Consider the following 16,532-nt stretch of genomic DNA (forward strand, 5'->3'; position numbering starts at 1 on the left):
AGCCACACATCTGCTGTCACCCTGAGAGCCATTGCCATCCTCCTGTCTTCAGTTCACAGCCTTTTATCCTGCCTAAATATCCTGCACTGTTCGAATAATCACGTCATGGAAGAAACTGTCCCTGGACTTGTCTGAGACATTTGGGCTCTGGTCATGACTGGGGCTCAACTGTCAGTAAAAGTGTATGACCAGCTCCTTAATACCTGCAAAGCCTGCTGGTGGGTAGAAACGGAGAGAAGGCCTAGTGTCCACATGGGAGACCAGGATGCCTGAGGTAGAAGGGGGTAGAGACCACTCTCTTCTCCCTATAGATGGAAAAAGGAAGATGGATGGATCCTTTCTCTTTTGAAGATATCATAGAAGACCTTGGTTTCTTTTAATAGACTTGGGTTTGTTTGTTTTTTTTTTTTGTGGCTTTAGTGAAAATAAATCTAAGGACTAGAACGTTTATAAAAGCATTGTATTCCCCCCCCCCAACACGTTTGAATTCAGTTTCTGTAAAAAGGAACGAAACGTTCATTGTTGCCACACATGAAACCAGAATAATACTTGTGGCATCCTGGTGGTGATGTCCCAGTGGCACATGAGATCCTGAGAGCAAGCCTGCTCATGGGCCAGGACGGTCCTCTCCATCATCCGTGGTCGGGTTGGACAAGTCTCACCGTCAGCTTCCATCTCCCCTCCTCAGACTTGTCAGAGATAGCTCGCAGCGTGTCTGCTTTCTTGGTACCGTGGGGCTGCACAGGACTCTCCTCCATCCTGAACCTCACCATCTTCAGGAGTTCCGCCGGACCTGGTCACAGAAGATCATCACATCTGAGTCTGTTGATTGTTGACGTTCCCTCACAGAGTGACACTTGCCTGAGTATCCCATCACCCCTCCGAACCCACTGCATGTCCCTGTCCCCTAATTGAACATGGCCTCAGGGTCTCTGAGAGAGGCCAGAGTCCATATGAGAGGAAGAGTTAGGAGAGGGTTTCCATCTTCACAGCCATGGGGGAGGCCAGCATCCCAGCTGGGTGCAGACCTCCCAAGGTAGCTTCTTTAAGGTCATTTATGCTCCTGCCCCCAAAGCCCTCTCCCATCGCTCTGTAAGTCTAATAAACTCATTAGTTCCCTAGGGGTGAACTTTGGTACGCTCCTACCTTGACTTGGCAGTGGGACTTTATGAGGAGGAGATAGACTTTGCCTAGACTCCTCACCTTCCACACCTAGAGAGAACTCTCAGGACTCATGACCACACAGCCCCTGGTTCTACCTGGAGAACGTCAGGACTCGGAATATGTCCGTTCATTCTCTCCCTAGTTAAACAAAGTGTTAGCAGGTCAGCGTACACAGAGTATTGGGAACATTCATGTCAGGGTGTAGATCTTTAGAGCATTGCCTGCAACGAAGCTGGTGATCTGTTTGGCATGATGGGGGACTATGGTGAGAGAAGGGCCTTGTAGACCTTTCCTTAAGAACTATTTGGGTTTATTGAAAAAAAAGGGGGGGGGGAATCAGAAAGTACCGAGAATTCCCACGAACGGACCTCCCCTAGGCGTAAACTCCTGCTCTGTCAGCCCAGTGGCGCTGCTCTTTATAGTCAACAAACCCAGCCTGACATATTTCCATCACTCCATGACCTCAACTTCCACCGGGGTTTGGCACTCAACATGCTGTGGGGTTGACACCCATAGAGACACCATGGGAGTCTCACACAGGATGACTTCATCTCCTTCGATGTCTGCCTCTGCCTGTTCATGCCCCATCACACATCTCTGGCGACCAGACGACCTTTCTCCTCACCCACTTTTTTTCCCTTTACACTTGTTCGTGAGTGTGTGTGCATGTATTTGTTCATGTGTGCATGTCTATGGCATTGTGCTGTGAGGGTATATGTGTGTATGTGTGCCTCTGTGTGTGTGTGCATGTGTCTGTGTCTGTGTGTGTATGGGTGTCTATGTGTTGGGGGAAGGGTGTGTGGGAGTGTGTGTGTGTGCAAGTGTATGCATGTGTGGTGTGTGCATGCAAGTGTGTGTGTGCAAGTGTATGCATGTGTGGTGTGTGCATGCAAGTGTGTGCATGTGTTTGTGAGTGTGTGTGTGTGTGCATGTCTATATGCATGGTGTGTGTGTGTGTGTGTGTGTGTGTGTGTGTGTGTGAATGTAAAGGCCAAGAGACAATTTTGGTTCTCATTCTACACATACCACCTACCTTTTTCTTTCTCTTTTTGAACAGGAATCTCTCACTGGCCTGAAATTTGCCAAGACAGAGGGGCTAGCTAGCCAGTGAGCCCCAAAGACCCACCTGTCTCTACCTCCTCAGCATTGGAATTAAAGTGCATGCCCCATGCTGGGCTTTTTGAAAACAAGGCTTAGTTTGTTGTGTTTAACTATGTGTATATATATATGTGTGTGTGTGTGTGTGTGTGTGTGTGTGTGTGTGTGTGCATGTGAATGCCTGTGCTGGCAGAGGGTAGAGGTGTCAGGTTACTCCTGGAGCTCATGTCATGAATGGGGCTAGAAGGGTGGGGGGTTAGGGTGGGACGGTGGAGGAGTGAGGAGGGGGGGGGAGGGCAGCTCCCTGATGTGCATGCTGGGAACTGAACTTGTGTGCTCTAGAAGAGCAGTAAGGGCTCTTAGCCATAGAGCCATTGCTCCAGCCTGATGCTGGGCTTTTTAAAAATGCAGGCTCTGGGGATTGAATTCAGATGTTCCTGCTTGCAAGGCATGCGTGTCACCAAGCAGACCATCCCGGGCCTCTCTCCCTGTCTTCTTCTCTCATAGTGTTCAGCCATATTACCTGTCGACTTTCACATTGACTTCTTTCTCGTAGTCATTTGGGTTTCCTTTGGTGGACCCATCATTTCCTTTTAGAACGGACGAACACCCCAGGTTCTGCCTAAGCCAGGGTTTCTCTGTCTACCAACAAAAGAACACCTTGACGTCTCCCAAGTTTGAGATCCAGGGATACGTCTACCAGCAACCTCTTTCATGAATCTGACCGACTTGCAATTCATTTGAATAAACACCATGGCATGCGCTTGCAGGCTGTAGCCTATCTTGAGCGAGTCTTCCAGAGTGGCTGCATCTGGGTTCTCATCCAAAAATGAATGAAGTCTCTTGGTGCTTGAAGTCTTTACTCGACGAGGCCAGGACCCGGTGCTCCCAGAGTCGAGGTCCACAGGCTGAGGACTGCAGCTAGCCCAGGGTGGGGAGGTGGGGAACGGGCGCTCCTGCTTTGCTCATTGGTGAAGGGTCCTAGGTTTGGCAGTGGTTATGGTTGGGAGCCCAGAGGCTTAGGCTGCAGCTTGGTAATCAAGGGCCCCCTCCATATTCCCCATGGTGGTTCTCGATGATGAGAGATAGTCCTTGGTTCCAAACTGTTTACTGAGGACCGTACCTCTCAGGATGGACTCGAGATGAAATACCTTTTGCAGGGAAGAATGTCTGGAAAGCTTATTGGCGAAACCCTCAGGGCCTCTAGGTACCTCATTAGCATGGAGAACTCGGTTCTGGGCCTGTGGTTAACAGTGGGTGTCTTCTTCAGTCACTTTCCACATGTTTTTCAGAGACAGTCCCTCGCTGAACCTGAAACTCACAGACTTAACTAGCTTGGCTGGGCAGTAAACCCCAGGGGTCCTCCTGTCTGCCTTTCCAGGGCTGGGATTACAGATGTGTGCCACACCTGGCTTTACATGGGCACTGTGCATCAAACTTGATCTTCATCCTTTGTGTGGCAAGCAGTTCACCAACAGAACCTTCACCCCTGCCTCTGCCCCTCCCCCTCCCCTCTGAAACATGATTATGTGGAATACCGAACTCTTTGTCACAGGGGTTTTCCTCTCAATTTTTTAAATGCTTCTTTCTGGTGACTTTCTAAAAAACCGGACATGATGTTGGTTTTTGCTCCTGCACAGTCCAGATTTTTGTTACTTTGATTTATTATTGTTATTTTCTTGATGTTTGGTGCAGTTTAAATACTATATACTTAGGTGTAGGGAGTTTTGTTTTGTCTTTTAAAACATTAATTATTTTATGAGGGACACACAGTTGGTTGATTGGTGGGTTGGATTTTAGTTTTTGAGATGGGGTTTCTCTGTGTAGCCCTGGCTGTCCTGGAACTTAAGAAGCAGACCAGGCTGGCCTCGAACTCAGAGCTCTTCCTGCCTCTGTCTTCTGAGTGCTAGAATTGAAGGTGTGTGCTACCACCACCCAGCTGGTTTTGTTCTTTAACGTATTATATTTCTGACAAAATAAGACAAGGGTGAATGAGTGTTTCTGCCTGCAGAAACACTCCGGTCTGGATTCGCACTGAAGAGCAGGAACTCCTAAAAGGGAAAAGGGCTGCGAAAAGAAATATGGAGGCCTTGGCAAGAATTCTGATCAAGGCTCAATTTTTTTATTGATTGGACTTGCTTAAGTACAAGGAAGGGTTAGGAAGGGTTCCCAGCATACCCTTGAGTCCTTTGAAGTTGCCGCGGTGGTCCGAGCGATGGTGGGGCAGTCCTAGCGATGGTGGGAAGTCCGAGGGCACTGCATTCTGGGAGATCTGGGTAGCACTCTGGTATGCCTGTGCGCCTATGGAGGGGGAGTGGTTAGTGGAGGTGGGAGACCCCAACAGGTGAACATTAAGGTTTTCACGCCCCTTGTAGTCCTGTCATGAAGGATAGTATTAGTCAAGGGTTCTGATACTATGGCAGAATGCCAAAGAACTTAACAAAGAGAAGGGGTTTGCTTGGTTTCAATCCATGGTCAGTTGGCTCCATTGATTTTGGACAGTGGTGAGTATGTTGTGTTTAGAATGCGCATGAGAGGAGACCTCTCATCTCACAGCATCCAGGAAGCGGGAGAGCGCCGCTGACGGACTTTACTTGGGTCCCTGATCTGCGTGGAACGGGTCTCTGGTTGCAGGTGTGCATAAAATTTGCATTCTAATTAGATGCATAAAATGTTCGATAAAGCTGCTCCATACTAACTCTGCTTTAAACTCTTTTATTAGGAGTGAAAGAAATGGCTCAGCAATTAAAAATGTGCTGTTTTCTGTACAGCGAAACCCTGTCTCAGAAACAAACAAACAAACAAACAAGAAAGTTCTGTTCTCGAAAAGAACTCAAGTTCAGCTCCCAGAACCTATATCAGGCAGCTTGAAACTGCCTGCGACTTCAACTTGAGGGATCCAACTTCCTCTTCTGACAAATTCAGGCATCTATAGTCACATATCCAACCCACACACAGATACATACATGCAGACACAGACAAAGGCTCAGAGAGAGAGAGAGAGAGAGAGAGAGAGAGAGAGAGAGAGAGAGAGAGGCTCTAACAGACACACACTCACACACTGACATACAATAGACATAGACACACAGAGACACACTCACACAAATGCAGACATACACACAAAGACACACAGACTCAGACACATACACACAGACACAGATACAGAAACACACACAGAAAGAGACAGAGGCACAGGCACACACACATACACACAGACACACACACACACACAGAGACAGACACTGTGGTGGTTTGAATACACTTGGGCCATAGAGAGTGGCACTATTAGAAAGTGTGACCTTATTCGAGGAGGTGTGGCCTTGTTAGAGGAAGTGTAACACTGAGGAGGTGGGACTTTGAGGTCTTAAATATTCAAGCTACACTCAATGTGAAACATATTCTGTCTCCTCCTGGTTATCTCCCAGTCAAGATGTACACCTCTCAGCTCCTCCAGCACCCAGTCAGCCTGCACGCTGCCATGCTTCCCACCATGATGATAATGGACTAAACCTCTGAACCTGGAAGCCAGGCCCAATTAAATGTTTTCTCTTATAAGAGATGCCTTGGTCATGGTGCCTCTTCACAGCAATAAAGCCCTAACGAAGACAGACACCATACACTTAATTAAAAATAAATAAATTTCCTTTTAAAGCCTCCTTTTTACCTATGTTTCCCAAATGAGTCCAGGGGTAAACTTGAGTTGTTTCCATTTTAGCTAAGACTGATTAGAAAAATAAACTTCAAATTTATTATTTATTTATTTATTTATTTATTTAATTGAATGTCTATGTATGCTCTTATGACACAGTACATGTGTAGAGACTGAAGGTCAACTTTCAGGAGTCAGTTCTCTCGTGTCACTGAGATCCAGAGATTGAGCTCAGGTCATCAGGCTTGAATGACAAGTGCTATGACAAGGTGAGCCTCTGAAGAGCCAACCTGCCTCCATTTCAGGCTTCAAAGCCATCTTCTAATAAAGACAAACTAGGCTCATTCCAGTTTATGATTAAACCTCTGTTTCACAAGGGTCGGGCTCCGTTGCACCTGTAACCTTAACTACAAATGATTTGGTTGGACGCTGTCTGTTCCAGGAATGGCAATCCTGCCTTTGCTTCAAAAAGGCATGGACGGCCATCTTGCAGCCTTACCCTTGTTTCAAAAGGTTATCTGAGCACTCACGCCTACCTGTTGTTATGGCTACCTTGTTATGTCCACCTTGCTCCAGGAGGAACCCATTTGTTCTGCTCGTGTTCTGCTCCTGCAATCCCACCTGTTTGGCCCTCCAAATCCCTCCTTTGGAAACCCTCTACCCCTGAGCTATTAAAACCTTGTCTTCCTCACATCTAACGCTGAGCCCTTAAACCCCGCCTTTGGGGGGAGGCAGCCCATGTACACAGATTAAAAAGCCTGCTTTAATTAATTGCTTGCTTTAATTATTTTAGCCATGATGATGTGAGTCAGTAGTCTTTCGCCTCACATCTTTGAAATTAGCGCTGTTTCCCATCTCCTCTTGAAAAATATTTATTTATTTTATATGTATGAGTGTTTTGCCTGATGTGTGTGTGTGTGTGTGTGTGTGTGTGTGTGTGTGTGTGTGTGTGTATACCACATGTATGCCTAGAGTCTTTGGAGGTCGGGGTATAAGCTCCCTTGGAATCAGAGCTGTGGATGGCTGAGAGCTGCAGCGTGGATACCAGGAACTAACCCACATTCAGATAGAAAGTATTTTGGAAGAACCTTTATTTTTCTCCCCTTTTGCTTGCTCGGCCTCTCTCCTGACCCACAGTTGATGTCTCTGTTGCCACCACTGCTGCTGCTGGAACTTACTGCGAAGTTCTGGATGGAAAAAATAGCATTGGTGATAGTCTGTAATGTTTGGGGAGTCTCTGGGGCTCCACTGGTCAAAAACTCAAAAAGTGGTAGCCTATTTCTGGTACTGAGGCTTTTATTTGGTAGCATGTGGTGTCTAGTTAGGGTATTGTGCTCCTATTATAAGCTCTTTTAATATATGTATATGTATGTGTATTGTATATGCACGTGTGTGTGTGTGTGTGTGTGTGTGTGTGTGTGTTTAGGGAGCTCACTAAAACTACTGAATGGGCTTCGTCCTGGTTTTGTTTTACCTCTGTTATGGCTCCCCTGATCCATGGCTCTGGACAGTTTGTCCTGACAGCTTTTATTACCAGAAAAGCTCCTCCTCCTTTGTAACCTTTGGCTTTATTTATTTATCTGTGTTTTAAGGCGTGCTTTCTAGTTATGTTTATGTCGCTGTGATAAAACACTCTGACTGAAAACAACGTAGGGGAAGAAAAGATTTATTTCCTCTTATTCTTCCAGCTCACAATCCATTGTTGAAGAAGTCAGGGCAGGAAGTGAACCGGAAACCACCATGGAGGAGTGCTGCTTACTCGCTCCACCACCAGGGCTGCCAGGTTCCCAAGGCTCCATATAGACCTGAGCCCTGGAATTCCAAGGCAGGCTCCGAAGACACACTACCCCAGATCTCCGCCTGGAGGCGCTCAGGAGCTGCACTTCCTGTGGGCCACTATGGCCCCATCAGAATGGATTCCCTTTGAGATTTGGCTCACACATCTGCATCCCTGAGGACTGTCTGGACTCAAGTTGAGATACTTCCCAAGTGGCACAGGGGCTCAGGACACCCCGACAGAGGTCCTGATGAAATCCCTTACAGCATGTAGGACTCTTGCCTATGTATCTTGCCCCAGGGAGCCCTGAGGCTAAAAAGGAGAGTGCAGGGGAGGTGAACTCCACCCAAACGTGAGGGGAGAAAAATGGAGCTGCCAAGGAGTTGGGATGGAAAAGACCCATGGGCAGAGAGGACAGGAAATGTCTCCATTCTAAGAGTGCATAACCAGGAAGGAGCTGCAGGGGAGGCAAGGGCGGGAGCGGGGGTGGGGATTGAGGTATGAATGAGAGAATCCCAGGCACAGTGCTAGAGCCCAGCAGGGCCGGGGTGGTTGTGTTAGCCAGGAACAACCATGATCCTGCTGGTCTCTTGACTCAAGTTAGTCTTATCAGCTCCCCACTCCCCATCCTTTCCTGAGGGATGGTTGAGGAGAGGGGTGTAGGAGAGCTGTCATGGATCTCCTGTAGGCTGCAATATATGGCATGTCTTCTGTGGGCCTCAGCCAATATGAGATTCCAGGTCATCTTGGCAGATCCATGCAGCCTGGATTCTTTGTAAGTCCTTGGGGTGGCAGAGCAGTCCCTCCTGTCTCAGAATGTCTGTTCTCCCCAACTCTAGCTTCTTGCACAATCCCCACCTAGTCCTGGAGGGTTTCTGAGTCACATTCCACGGCCCTTCACAGCTCACCCACAAGGAGACTGGAGATCTGGGTCATTAGAGGGAACTGTGGGTGCCCAGAGGTTCCATCAAACACTTGGCTCTGTAGCCCCAATTCTCCAGATTCCAGCGTCTGGTACCCAGGTCATGTGGATGGGAACTTTTCCTCCTCTTCAGCATCTCTATTTGTTTCTTCCACTTCTCCAAAGAGTGCTTCTGCCAGGGCCATACTGCATGTGAACTACTTGACTTGGGGGAGAGAAGGATCTTAGAGTCTTATTGCTGTGAAAAGACACCATGACCAAAGCAGCTCTTATAAAGGAAAACATTCAATTGGAGCTGGCTTACAGTTTCAGAGGTTCGGTCCATTGTCAGCATGGCAGCGTGCAGGCAGACATGGTGCTGGAGGAGCCAAGAGTTCTACATCTTGATCCATAGGCAGCAGGAGACTGTGCCGTACTGGGCATAACTTGTGCATTTAGAAGACTTCAAGGCCTATCTCCACAGTGATACACTTCCTCCAACAAGGCAACACATACTCCAATGAGGCCACACCTACTGATAGTGCAGATCCCTGTGGGTCAAGCATTCAAACACATGGGTCTATGAGGGACCATACCTATTCAAACCACCACAGGGTGGCTCATGACTAGAATGTCAGCACTCAGAAGGCTAAGACAGACAGATTCCTGCAAGCTTCAGGCCATCCTGAGCTTTGTCATAAATTCCAGGTCAATTGCGTCCCTGTCTTAAAAAAACAAACAAACAAACAAACAAACAAAAAACCTAAATAGTGAAATAAATAAGCCTTAAGCCTGTGTAAGGCATTTTCCTATCTCTCTGGACAGAATGCTCTGCTTTCTGAGACGTAAGGAAGGACGTGTTAGGGACTCTCCGGTTAACAGCAGACATCCTTATCCTGGCTGCCTTGGTTTTTTTCCCGGGCCAGACTGAAAATGTGACACTCCATTCAGGACACTGACAAGAACAATCCAGAGGAGCAATTCAATGATGAAAGTGTTCTGTTAACGCTTGCCCCAGGTATTGAGAATTCTTCCATAGAGCCATCCAATAAAATCAACCTTTTTTTTTTTTCAAACAGAGATCTCAGAATAAAAATCCGTCTTCCTTCTGCCAACTTGGGAGCAAATCTAACTCTCAAAAAATACAGACGTAAGGGACCGGTCCTTCCCCTATGGGCCGCCCTGTCCCTGTTAATGACACTCTGAGGGGCTGGTCTCAGACAGTTTGGCTTGAGGACCAGAGGCCAAAAAAAAAAAAAAAAAACCAACCAAACAAACAAAAAAAACCCCAGAGGTTTAGTTGAGATTCCAGAGATATGCATTTCCTCATTTACTCTTAATGTATTACCTGAGGCATTGAAGCTGGACTCCAGGAAGGGAGGATGGGGGCCGGGAGGGGGGGGCACAGAGGCCTCAAGACAGTTGCAGCACATGTAAGAGAGGGGTGACTGAGAGTTGAAGTTGTAACTTCAGCTCAGGAGTCCACGTTTGGAGCTTGGGACAGAATTGCACAGGAGCCGCTCATAAAGTTTCCTCTCTCTCTCTCTCTCTCTCTCTCTCTCTCTCTCTCTCTCTCTCTCTCTCTCTCTCTCCCTGTGGCCAGCCTATGTTCTCCCATCCCCCAGGAATAGAGATAACACACCACATTCCAGTGTCATGTGTCACCTTTCAGGGTGACTATCTACTGTCAACCTAAGCTACAGGAAGTTATGCTCACATACTGAGCCTAGTTATTTTAGTAACGTCAAATGTAGACACGATACAATTGCTTGTGGCAAGAGCAGGACTCGTGGAGGTGCAGTGCCACCCGTCCTGTAGGTCAGACATCAGGAAGGGTGACTGTGGAAACACTCAGAGGAACTATTGCTCACGGTGCAGTAAAGGAGGTGACGTAGGGGTGTGTGTGTGGCTGCCCTGCCTATCTTATTTCAAATACACAACAGACACAATGCCTGGATGTCCCTGACTCAGAACATTTGGGTCTACAATGTCTTGATGTTGTGACAGTGTGAACATACCCACGCCCCATTCTATTCTTCACTTCAGTTTGAGAGATTCAGTAACTGACCTGAGCAAGCCAACGTGTCAATATAACTTGGGTCTTGGATTAAGCGACTTTGCCCAAATCCAGGAGCAATTGTGTATAAAAGCTAGCATCCTCATAGTTTCTGCACAGAAGACCAATAATGAAAAAAAAAATCTATTAAGAGTCCACAGGACAACAGCTTTTACAGCTTTTTCAGCTTTTAGACTTAAATGACTTAAATTATGCCTTAGCAGCACCATTAAAGGTCAACAGACGATGGCATAATACAAGAAATGTACAAAGGGGACACGGCCATTAACCTGACCCATGTAAGTTCAGCTCTGTGTCCGTGCAAGAGGATGGGATGAGACATTTCAAACAGCAAATGACGACATCAGTTTGGCAATCAGAAGACCTTCATCCTAAGAACTCTCTGAAGTTGCTCTTAAAAAGAAGAGAAAAATTATCACAGATAAGATAAGGAACAGGAAGTTCAGGAGAACTGAGAAATCAATTTTGCTGACTCACACAGATACTGGTTGATAAGAGAGGGACACTGGACAGAAGTCAGGCAGTGACTGGTGGCAGCTAGCTTGGATGGCAGCAGCAGCTCAAACGAGCTCCTCTCCTTGGACAACCAGGAATCGACATCTGCACTGAAAGATACCTTTGGGCTGCAGTGTCTAAGCAGCATCCCCGTGTTAACCTTCCAAGGCACCCGTGCACACCATGCACACCCAGGGTGGTCAGTGAGCCTGAGCCTGCAGTTCAACTGCTCTGGTTCTCATGGCTTCCCTTAATCTGCAAAGTGATGCTGCAAAGATCTTATCAGTAGTTGGGAAAATACACTGTTATAACAAACAAACAAACAAAAAACCCAGATTATTACACAGTTTTATAAATTAGACAAAATGAGGCTATAGCATAGTTTATTTGTTTGTTTATTTAGAGACGATCTCTTATCTCCCATGTTGGTCTCCCGTGGCTTCAAACTTGCTATCAAGCCAAAGACGTCCTTGATTTTCTGACCCTCCTGCCTCTACGTCCCAAGTGCTGGGCTTACAGACAGAGCCATAATGTTCCCTTGACCCTGCCAGTGGAATCCAGGGAGTCATACAATGCAAAGCAAGTGCTCTACCATCTGAACCACATCTTGGGCCTTAGTCTGTTGTTTCTACCCTTTTGACACAAAGCCTTGTGTTCTAGTTTTACTGATAAGCAAGTGGAAAGCCCAGAAAAAATAGAGCCCGTGCCTGAGGACACAGGCCTGAGTGGCAGCAGAGGGTAACCCCCCTTCCAGGTTGGGTCTGAGGGATGGGGACCTACAGCATGGAAAACCATTCTGGAGTGAATGCTGAAAGGATGGACACTGTAATAAAATAATTTTGGGGGGGCCCTCTGGAGCCTGTGGAACACCAGCCCCTGTCCCAGGCAGTCTCCAGACCTCTGTGGTGTCAGCGCTGGGTGTGGGAACAGCAGCAGCAGAGAGTCCCCAGCACTTGCACACTATCAAGAAAGCCAGTGAGATCTAATGAGATCTCTGCTCAAGCAGTCCACTGACCTGGGGAATTTAGAAGCCAGACAGGGCACCCCCAGAAATCTCCATTTCAATAGCCACAATGCCCCTCACACAGTTCCACACACTGTCTTGCGTGCCCTGCTCTCATCTGGTGACTGTCCCTCTCTTGGGGTCTTCTGGTCTCAAGAAACTCCAGCCTACCAAATTCCAGTTCCAAGTGCCATTCTCTAGCAGAAGGCTGTTGTTCTCTAGGGCCCTTGGGACCTGCACCAAGTAAGGTTCTGAGCTCGTCCACCAGCTTGCTCTTCCTGACCAATCATGTGTCCAGGAGCAGCCTATCTGCCTTCATTAACTAGTACTGCTCTTTGACACTCGCTGAGGTGACAAGCAGGTGGTCGCCTGAGTTTGGCCCTTTCTTGGTTCCCAGGGTACTGATCTGGTGCCTCACAACACACCCTTGTGTAAGAAGGAGGGAACAACACCATGTAGGCGCCTTTTGAACAGGCCTGGCTCTGGAGAGTTAGCGAGAAGCCAGCCAATGGAGTCAACCATCAAAACTGCTGCCAGCTTAGAATCTAGTTCCCAGATCCATTCTCTTCACTGGGGCAAGGTGTTGCCCAGGCTTTCAGAGATGAGGAGAGAGGCAGGCACACACTGAACAGGGACAGCTTCTCTTTGATGGAGGCTGTACAATCACTAGGGCTGACCGATGGGGTCCTGGAGCTGGACCACAAGTGGAGAAGAGAGGAAATGCTTCAGGCTTCACTCACAGTTCTGGATGCTCTTTGCTCCAGAATAGACTGGAGTTCACAGGGGTTACTGAAGTCCTGGGGAGATTGGTGTTGTCTCGGGATAGAATCCTCAGGGTCCACCCCAGGAGTGAGGTATGCTGGGGCTGTAGGCTACATGGCTGGCATCGTGTGCAACAGTCTTGCTGAAACCAGTCTGACCCACACCTTGTTCAAGCTAATCTGTCCCAGCATCTGCCCTTCCCCCCACAGCCAGAAGGGAGGCCTCTCCAGAGGGTTTCCATTTGCCAAGTGTCTTTGAATTCAGGTTAAAGCAGCACACTTCATGACTGGGCTACCAGTCAGTAGGTAAGGATGCAATGAAGCTCAATTCTTTTGAAGTGGTGATGAATAGGCTCAGTTCCTCTGAGTTAGTTAGATGGAGTCATGGGATGCGTGAAAAAAAGAAGCAAGGCCAAAATAGCTCGTTGGGCCTCCTGAGGGGCCCACCTGAGCCCCTAGTAACAGGTTCATGACCTTAACAGCTTCCTCAAACCAGCTCTTGGAGGCCAGCAGATGACCAGCTTGCAGATAAGAGTTCTGAATGCAGCACTCTGGACAGGGGCCATGGTCTCCATCAGCCACATCCATGAAGTTGTCTCTTGGAATCCTTTTGATTGGAGTTAAAGAAGTGCCCCGCCCATGGCTACACATTCCAGTCCCATGATGGCACCAAACTCCGACTCCTAACTCTGCAGCTTGTAAGCCCCCGTGGGAGCTCAGCACCTACTGATTGAGATAGATATACCAGAGGCCAATGGCCAGCAGTACCCAGCTGACGTGGAGGCTCCTGGCACTGTTGCAGAGGTCCGTGTTGCAGCAGAAGGACTTGGAGTTGGCTGTGACATGATTAATATCAGGGCAGGTAAATGCACATGTTTTTGTCACGGTTGTTTGCTGGCCTGGCGGTGCTGGAAACAGAGGGAAGAGGGTCATTTACTGAGTCCTGTAAAACCCACTCATGGCCCCATCAGCAAACCCAGGTCACCTGCAGCCTCCAGTTCAAAGGGTCACACAGCAAGATGTCAGTAGGGTTAAACTCAGGAGGTAACCAGGGTCAGGGCTCAGGATGTGGCCAGGATTAAGGCTTAGTATGTAACCAGGGTCAGGGCTCAGAGTCATGAAGATCAAGGCTCAGAGTGTGACCAGGATCGAGGGTCAGAATATGATGAGAATTGGACTCAACGTGGGACCCAGGATCGGGGCTCAGGGATATGACTATGGTTACCCATTCCCCTACTTCTTCCTTTCCTTTCTGAGTAGCTAGCGCTCTTGGCAACAGTTAGAATTGCATGCTTCACGTGCCTGTTCTATACACAGTAGCCCATTTGGAATATCCCACCCACTCTTTCTAAGCCAGAGGTGTTGGGTTTCATTTTGCAGGGAGGACTGGATACTCAAAACATTTTCCTGAACAGTTTCAGGAAACTCTCAGGGCCATATCTGCCCGGCTTCCCCAACTCTACCAACAAGCTTTGCCTTAGCTGGCATCCCCAGGTACCAGATGCAGGTTCTGTCCCCTGACCCACCTACTTAGGACTAAGATACTCACTATACCAGTTGGTCAAGCAGTAGAGGCTGTTGCTGGAGCAAGTCGTAGCCCTGTAGCAGTTCCCTATACCACTGCATTCATGACACTGCAGCGCCTGGGCTGGAGAGACACAGCTGGGGTCAGGGACAGAGGCTCTCAATAACCACACCAGAGAGCACGGGGACCCAGCTCTGAGGAAACACTGACCACCAAGCAGCCCATCCTGTTCTCCAGCCACCCACGTGGACAGCCTCCCTCCCAGCAGCCAGACTGAGCTGCCAGCGCACATAGGGCCCTGACTCTGGGACAGAAAACCAAGACTGAGCAACCAGCAGTCCATGTTGCTTGCTGGTCATAGGTCACAGAACGTCACCAGGCAAATGATGCTAATTCCACAAGACTTTGCAAAAGAGACAGCAAGTCTAGCAGGACGGCTAGGCTTAACGGAAAAGGTGAGTAGGAGGGCCAGTGAATAGAGACACTTGCTGACAAGATCGAAGACCTGAGTTCAAATCTCCAAACTTCACAGTAGAAGAGAATTGGTTCTAACAGGCTGCCTTCTGACTTCCACATGCCACTGGACTTTGGCATGATTACATGTACACATACATACACACACAGAGAAAGGGGGAGGGAGGGGAATGGGAAGGGGAGGGGAAAGAGGAGGGAAGGGGGAGAAGAAGGGGAAGGGGAGAGGGAGGGGAGGGGAGGGGAGAGGGAGGGAGAGGGGAGAGGGAGGGAGAGGGGAGGAGGAGAGAGAATGTTAATGTAATATAAGAATTTTAAGGTGAGTGGAGGTACCCATGAAATGACTCTGTGACTATACTGTGGGGCCTCCAGCAAGTCCAGTTCCCTATGCCAACACCTCCTCCGGACAGCAGGACCACATCATCTGGGGGCAGGCCCAGCCAGGTCAACCCACACCTCAGGATGCCAACCAAGGACAGAATGCTAGACAGGGGTACCCACGTCCTTGCTCACCAGAGGATCCCAGCAGAATCAGGGGCAACAACCAAAGCAGGTGAGTCCTCATCTTGGGCAATGAGAGCAAGCAGAGCTCGTGTCTCTGTCCAGCCGGCACTGGACCAGCCTGCCTTTATATCCCTCTTGCTCTGGTGGGTGGGGCCTTGATCCGTCTCTCACCCCTGACTACCTACATGTGTCATCTCTGGGCGTGTGGTTGGGAGGTAAATACCTCCAAGAATTCTTTATCCAGCGCTCCAAACCCTCTCCCATACCCATCCTCCCTTTTCCCTGCTCCCTGCAAAGCCCCCAACCCTGACTCCAGTCAGCTGCGCAGCGCTGGTTCTAACCAGCCCTTCACTGCAGAACCATTGTCTGCTCCTTGCCCACCTTTTAAAAAATAAAAAAAAATGTTCCAGGCACAGTTGAAACACCAGCAAAGGAGTCCCAGATCAGAGAGCCCATAAGGGGACATCCTCTCAAAGCTCCACTCCTTGGTGTATAGGTGGTGTTTTTCCCCTCATGTCGTCGAGGCCCCTTTGGGTCCCTCAGCTCCTCCTACAAAGCCCAGTGAGGTCACTCTCCATGGCTTTCGAGGAGACAGAAAAGGAATCAATAATGATATTCATTCAATAAGCGGAAAAGAACGGAGACACCATGGGGAACCGTGGGTTGGGGATGCTGGGGGGACAGTGGGCTGGGATGCTGAGCTTTAGTGAGATGAAGATATTGGGGTCCAATAAATTGGGGATACTGGACACCAGTTAGTTGGGGAGTTTGGAAGCAGCAGACCGGGATTGTGGGAGACAGTGGGTCGGAAGGGGGTCAGTGACCACTGGCTGACCATTGATTGAACAGGACTCAGCTCTGTAAAGATATTCAAGCATCCCAAGTGTAGAAACTGGTCTTTCTTCCCAACTTAAAGCATTCTAGATATCCATTGTGTCTCCATATTATAACAAAGAAAAGGGAAACAGCCAAGTCACAATGAAGTTTAGGGCTTCCCACCCCCTGGATGCTGCGTCTGCCTGTTGCTAACAATGTTTCCATGGCAGACTTGAGGCTCTAAGGCAAGGAAAGCACCCTTCTGTGCCACAGGCTCTCATCTGGCTCCCC

The 16,532-nt window shown here is 48.6% G+C and overlaps 2 protein-coding genes across 2 annotated transcripts in view; both read right to left on the reverse strand.

Moving 5' to 3' along the window:
- Window positions 1–758, reverse strand: part of LOC110334511 (cytochrome P450 11B2, mitochondrial) — a 6,657-nt gene extending 5,899 nt beyond the window's left edge. The window contains exon 1 of the mRNA XM_021216252.2: window positions 663–758. Coding sequence (XP_021071911.1) covers window positions 663–758 — 96 coding nt within the window. The remainder of the gene's footprint in view (window positions 1–662) is intronic.
- Window positions 759–13,648: 12,890 nt separating this feature from the next.
- LOC110334487 (lymphocyte antigen 6D-like) lies at window positions 13,649–15,486 on the reverse strand. Its single transcript, XM_021216213.1, has 3 exons — window positions 15,435–15,486; window positions 14,475–14,573; window positions 13,649–13,833 (listed from the first exon to the last, which is right to left on the reverse strand). Exons 1-3 carry the CDS (start codon window positions 15,484–15,486, stop codon window positions 13,649–13,651), a joined length of 336 nt encoding a protein of 111 aa, XP_021071872.1.
- Between the last annotated feature and the right edge of the window lie 1,046 nt (window positions 15,487–16,532).

Source organism: Mus pahari, chromosome 17, assembly GCF_900095145.1.
Source record: "Mus pahari chromosome 17, PAHARI_EIJ_v1.1, whole genome shotgun sequence".
NCBI classification, from domain to species: domain Eukaryota; kingdom Metazoa; phylum Chordata; class Mammalia; order Rodentia; family Muridae; genus Mus; species Mus pahari.

What these genes read in the sequence shown, in the direction of transcription:
- LOC110334487 (XM_021216213.1), bottom strand. Translation starts at nt 15,486, where the DNA reads ATGAGGACTCACCTGCTTTGGTTGTTGCCCCTGATTCTGCTGGGATCC. An exon ending in GATTCTGCTGGGATCCTCTG is followed by an intron (nt 14,574 to 15,434) that starts GTGAGCAAGGAC and finishes GTGTCTCTCCAG; the next exon opens with CCCAGGCGCTGCAGTGTCAT. An exon ending in CTGCTTGACCAACTGGTATA is followed by an intron (nt 13,834 to 14,474) that starts GTGAGTATCTTA and finishes CTCTGTTTCCAG; the next exon opens with CACCGCCAGGCCAGCAAACA.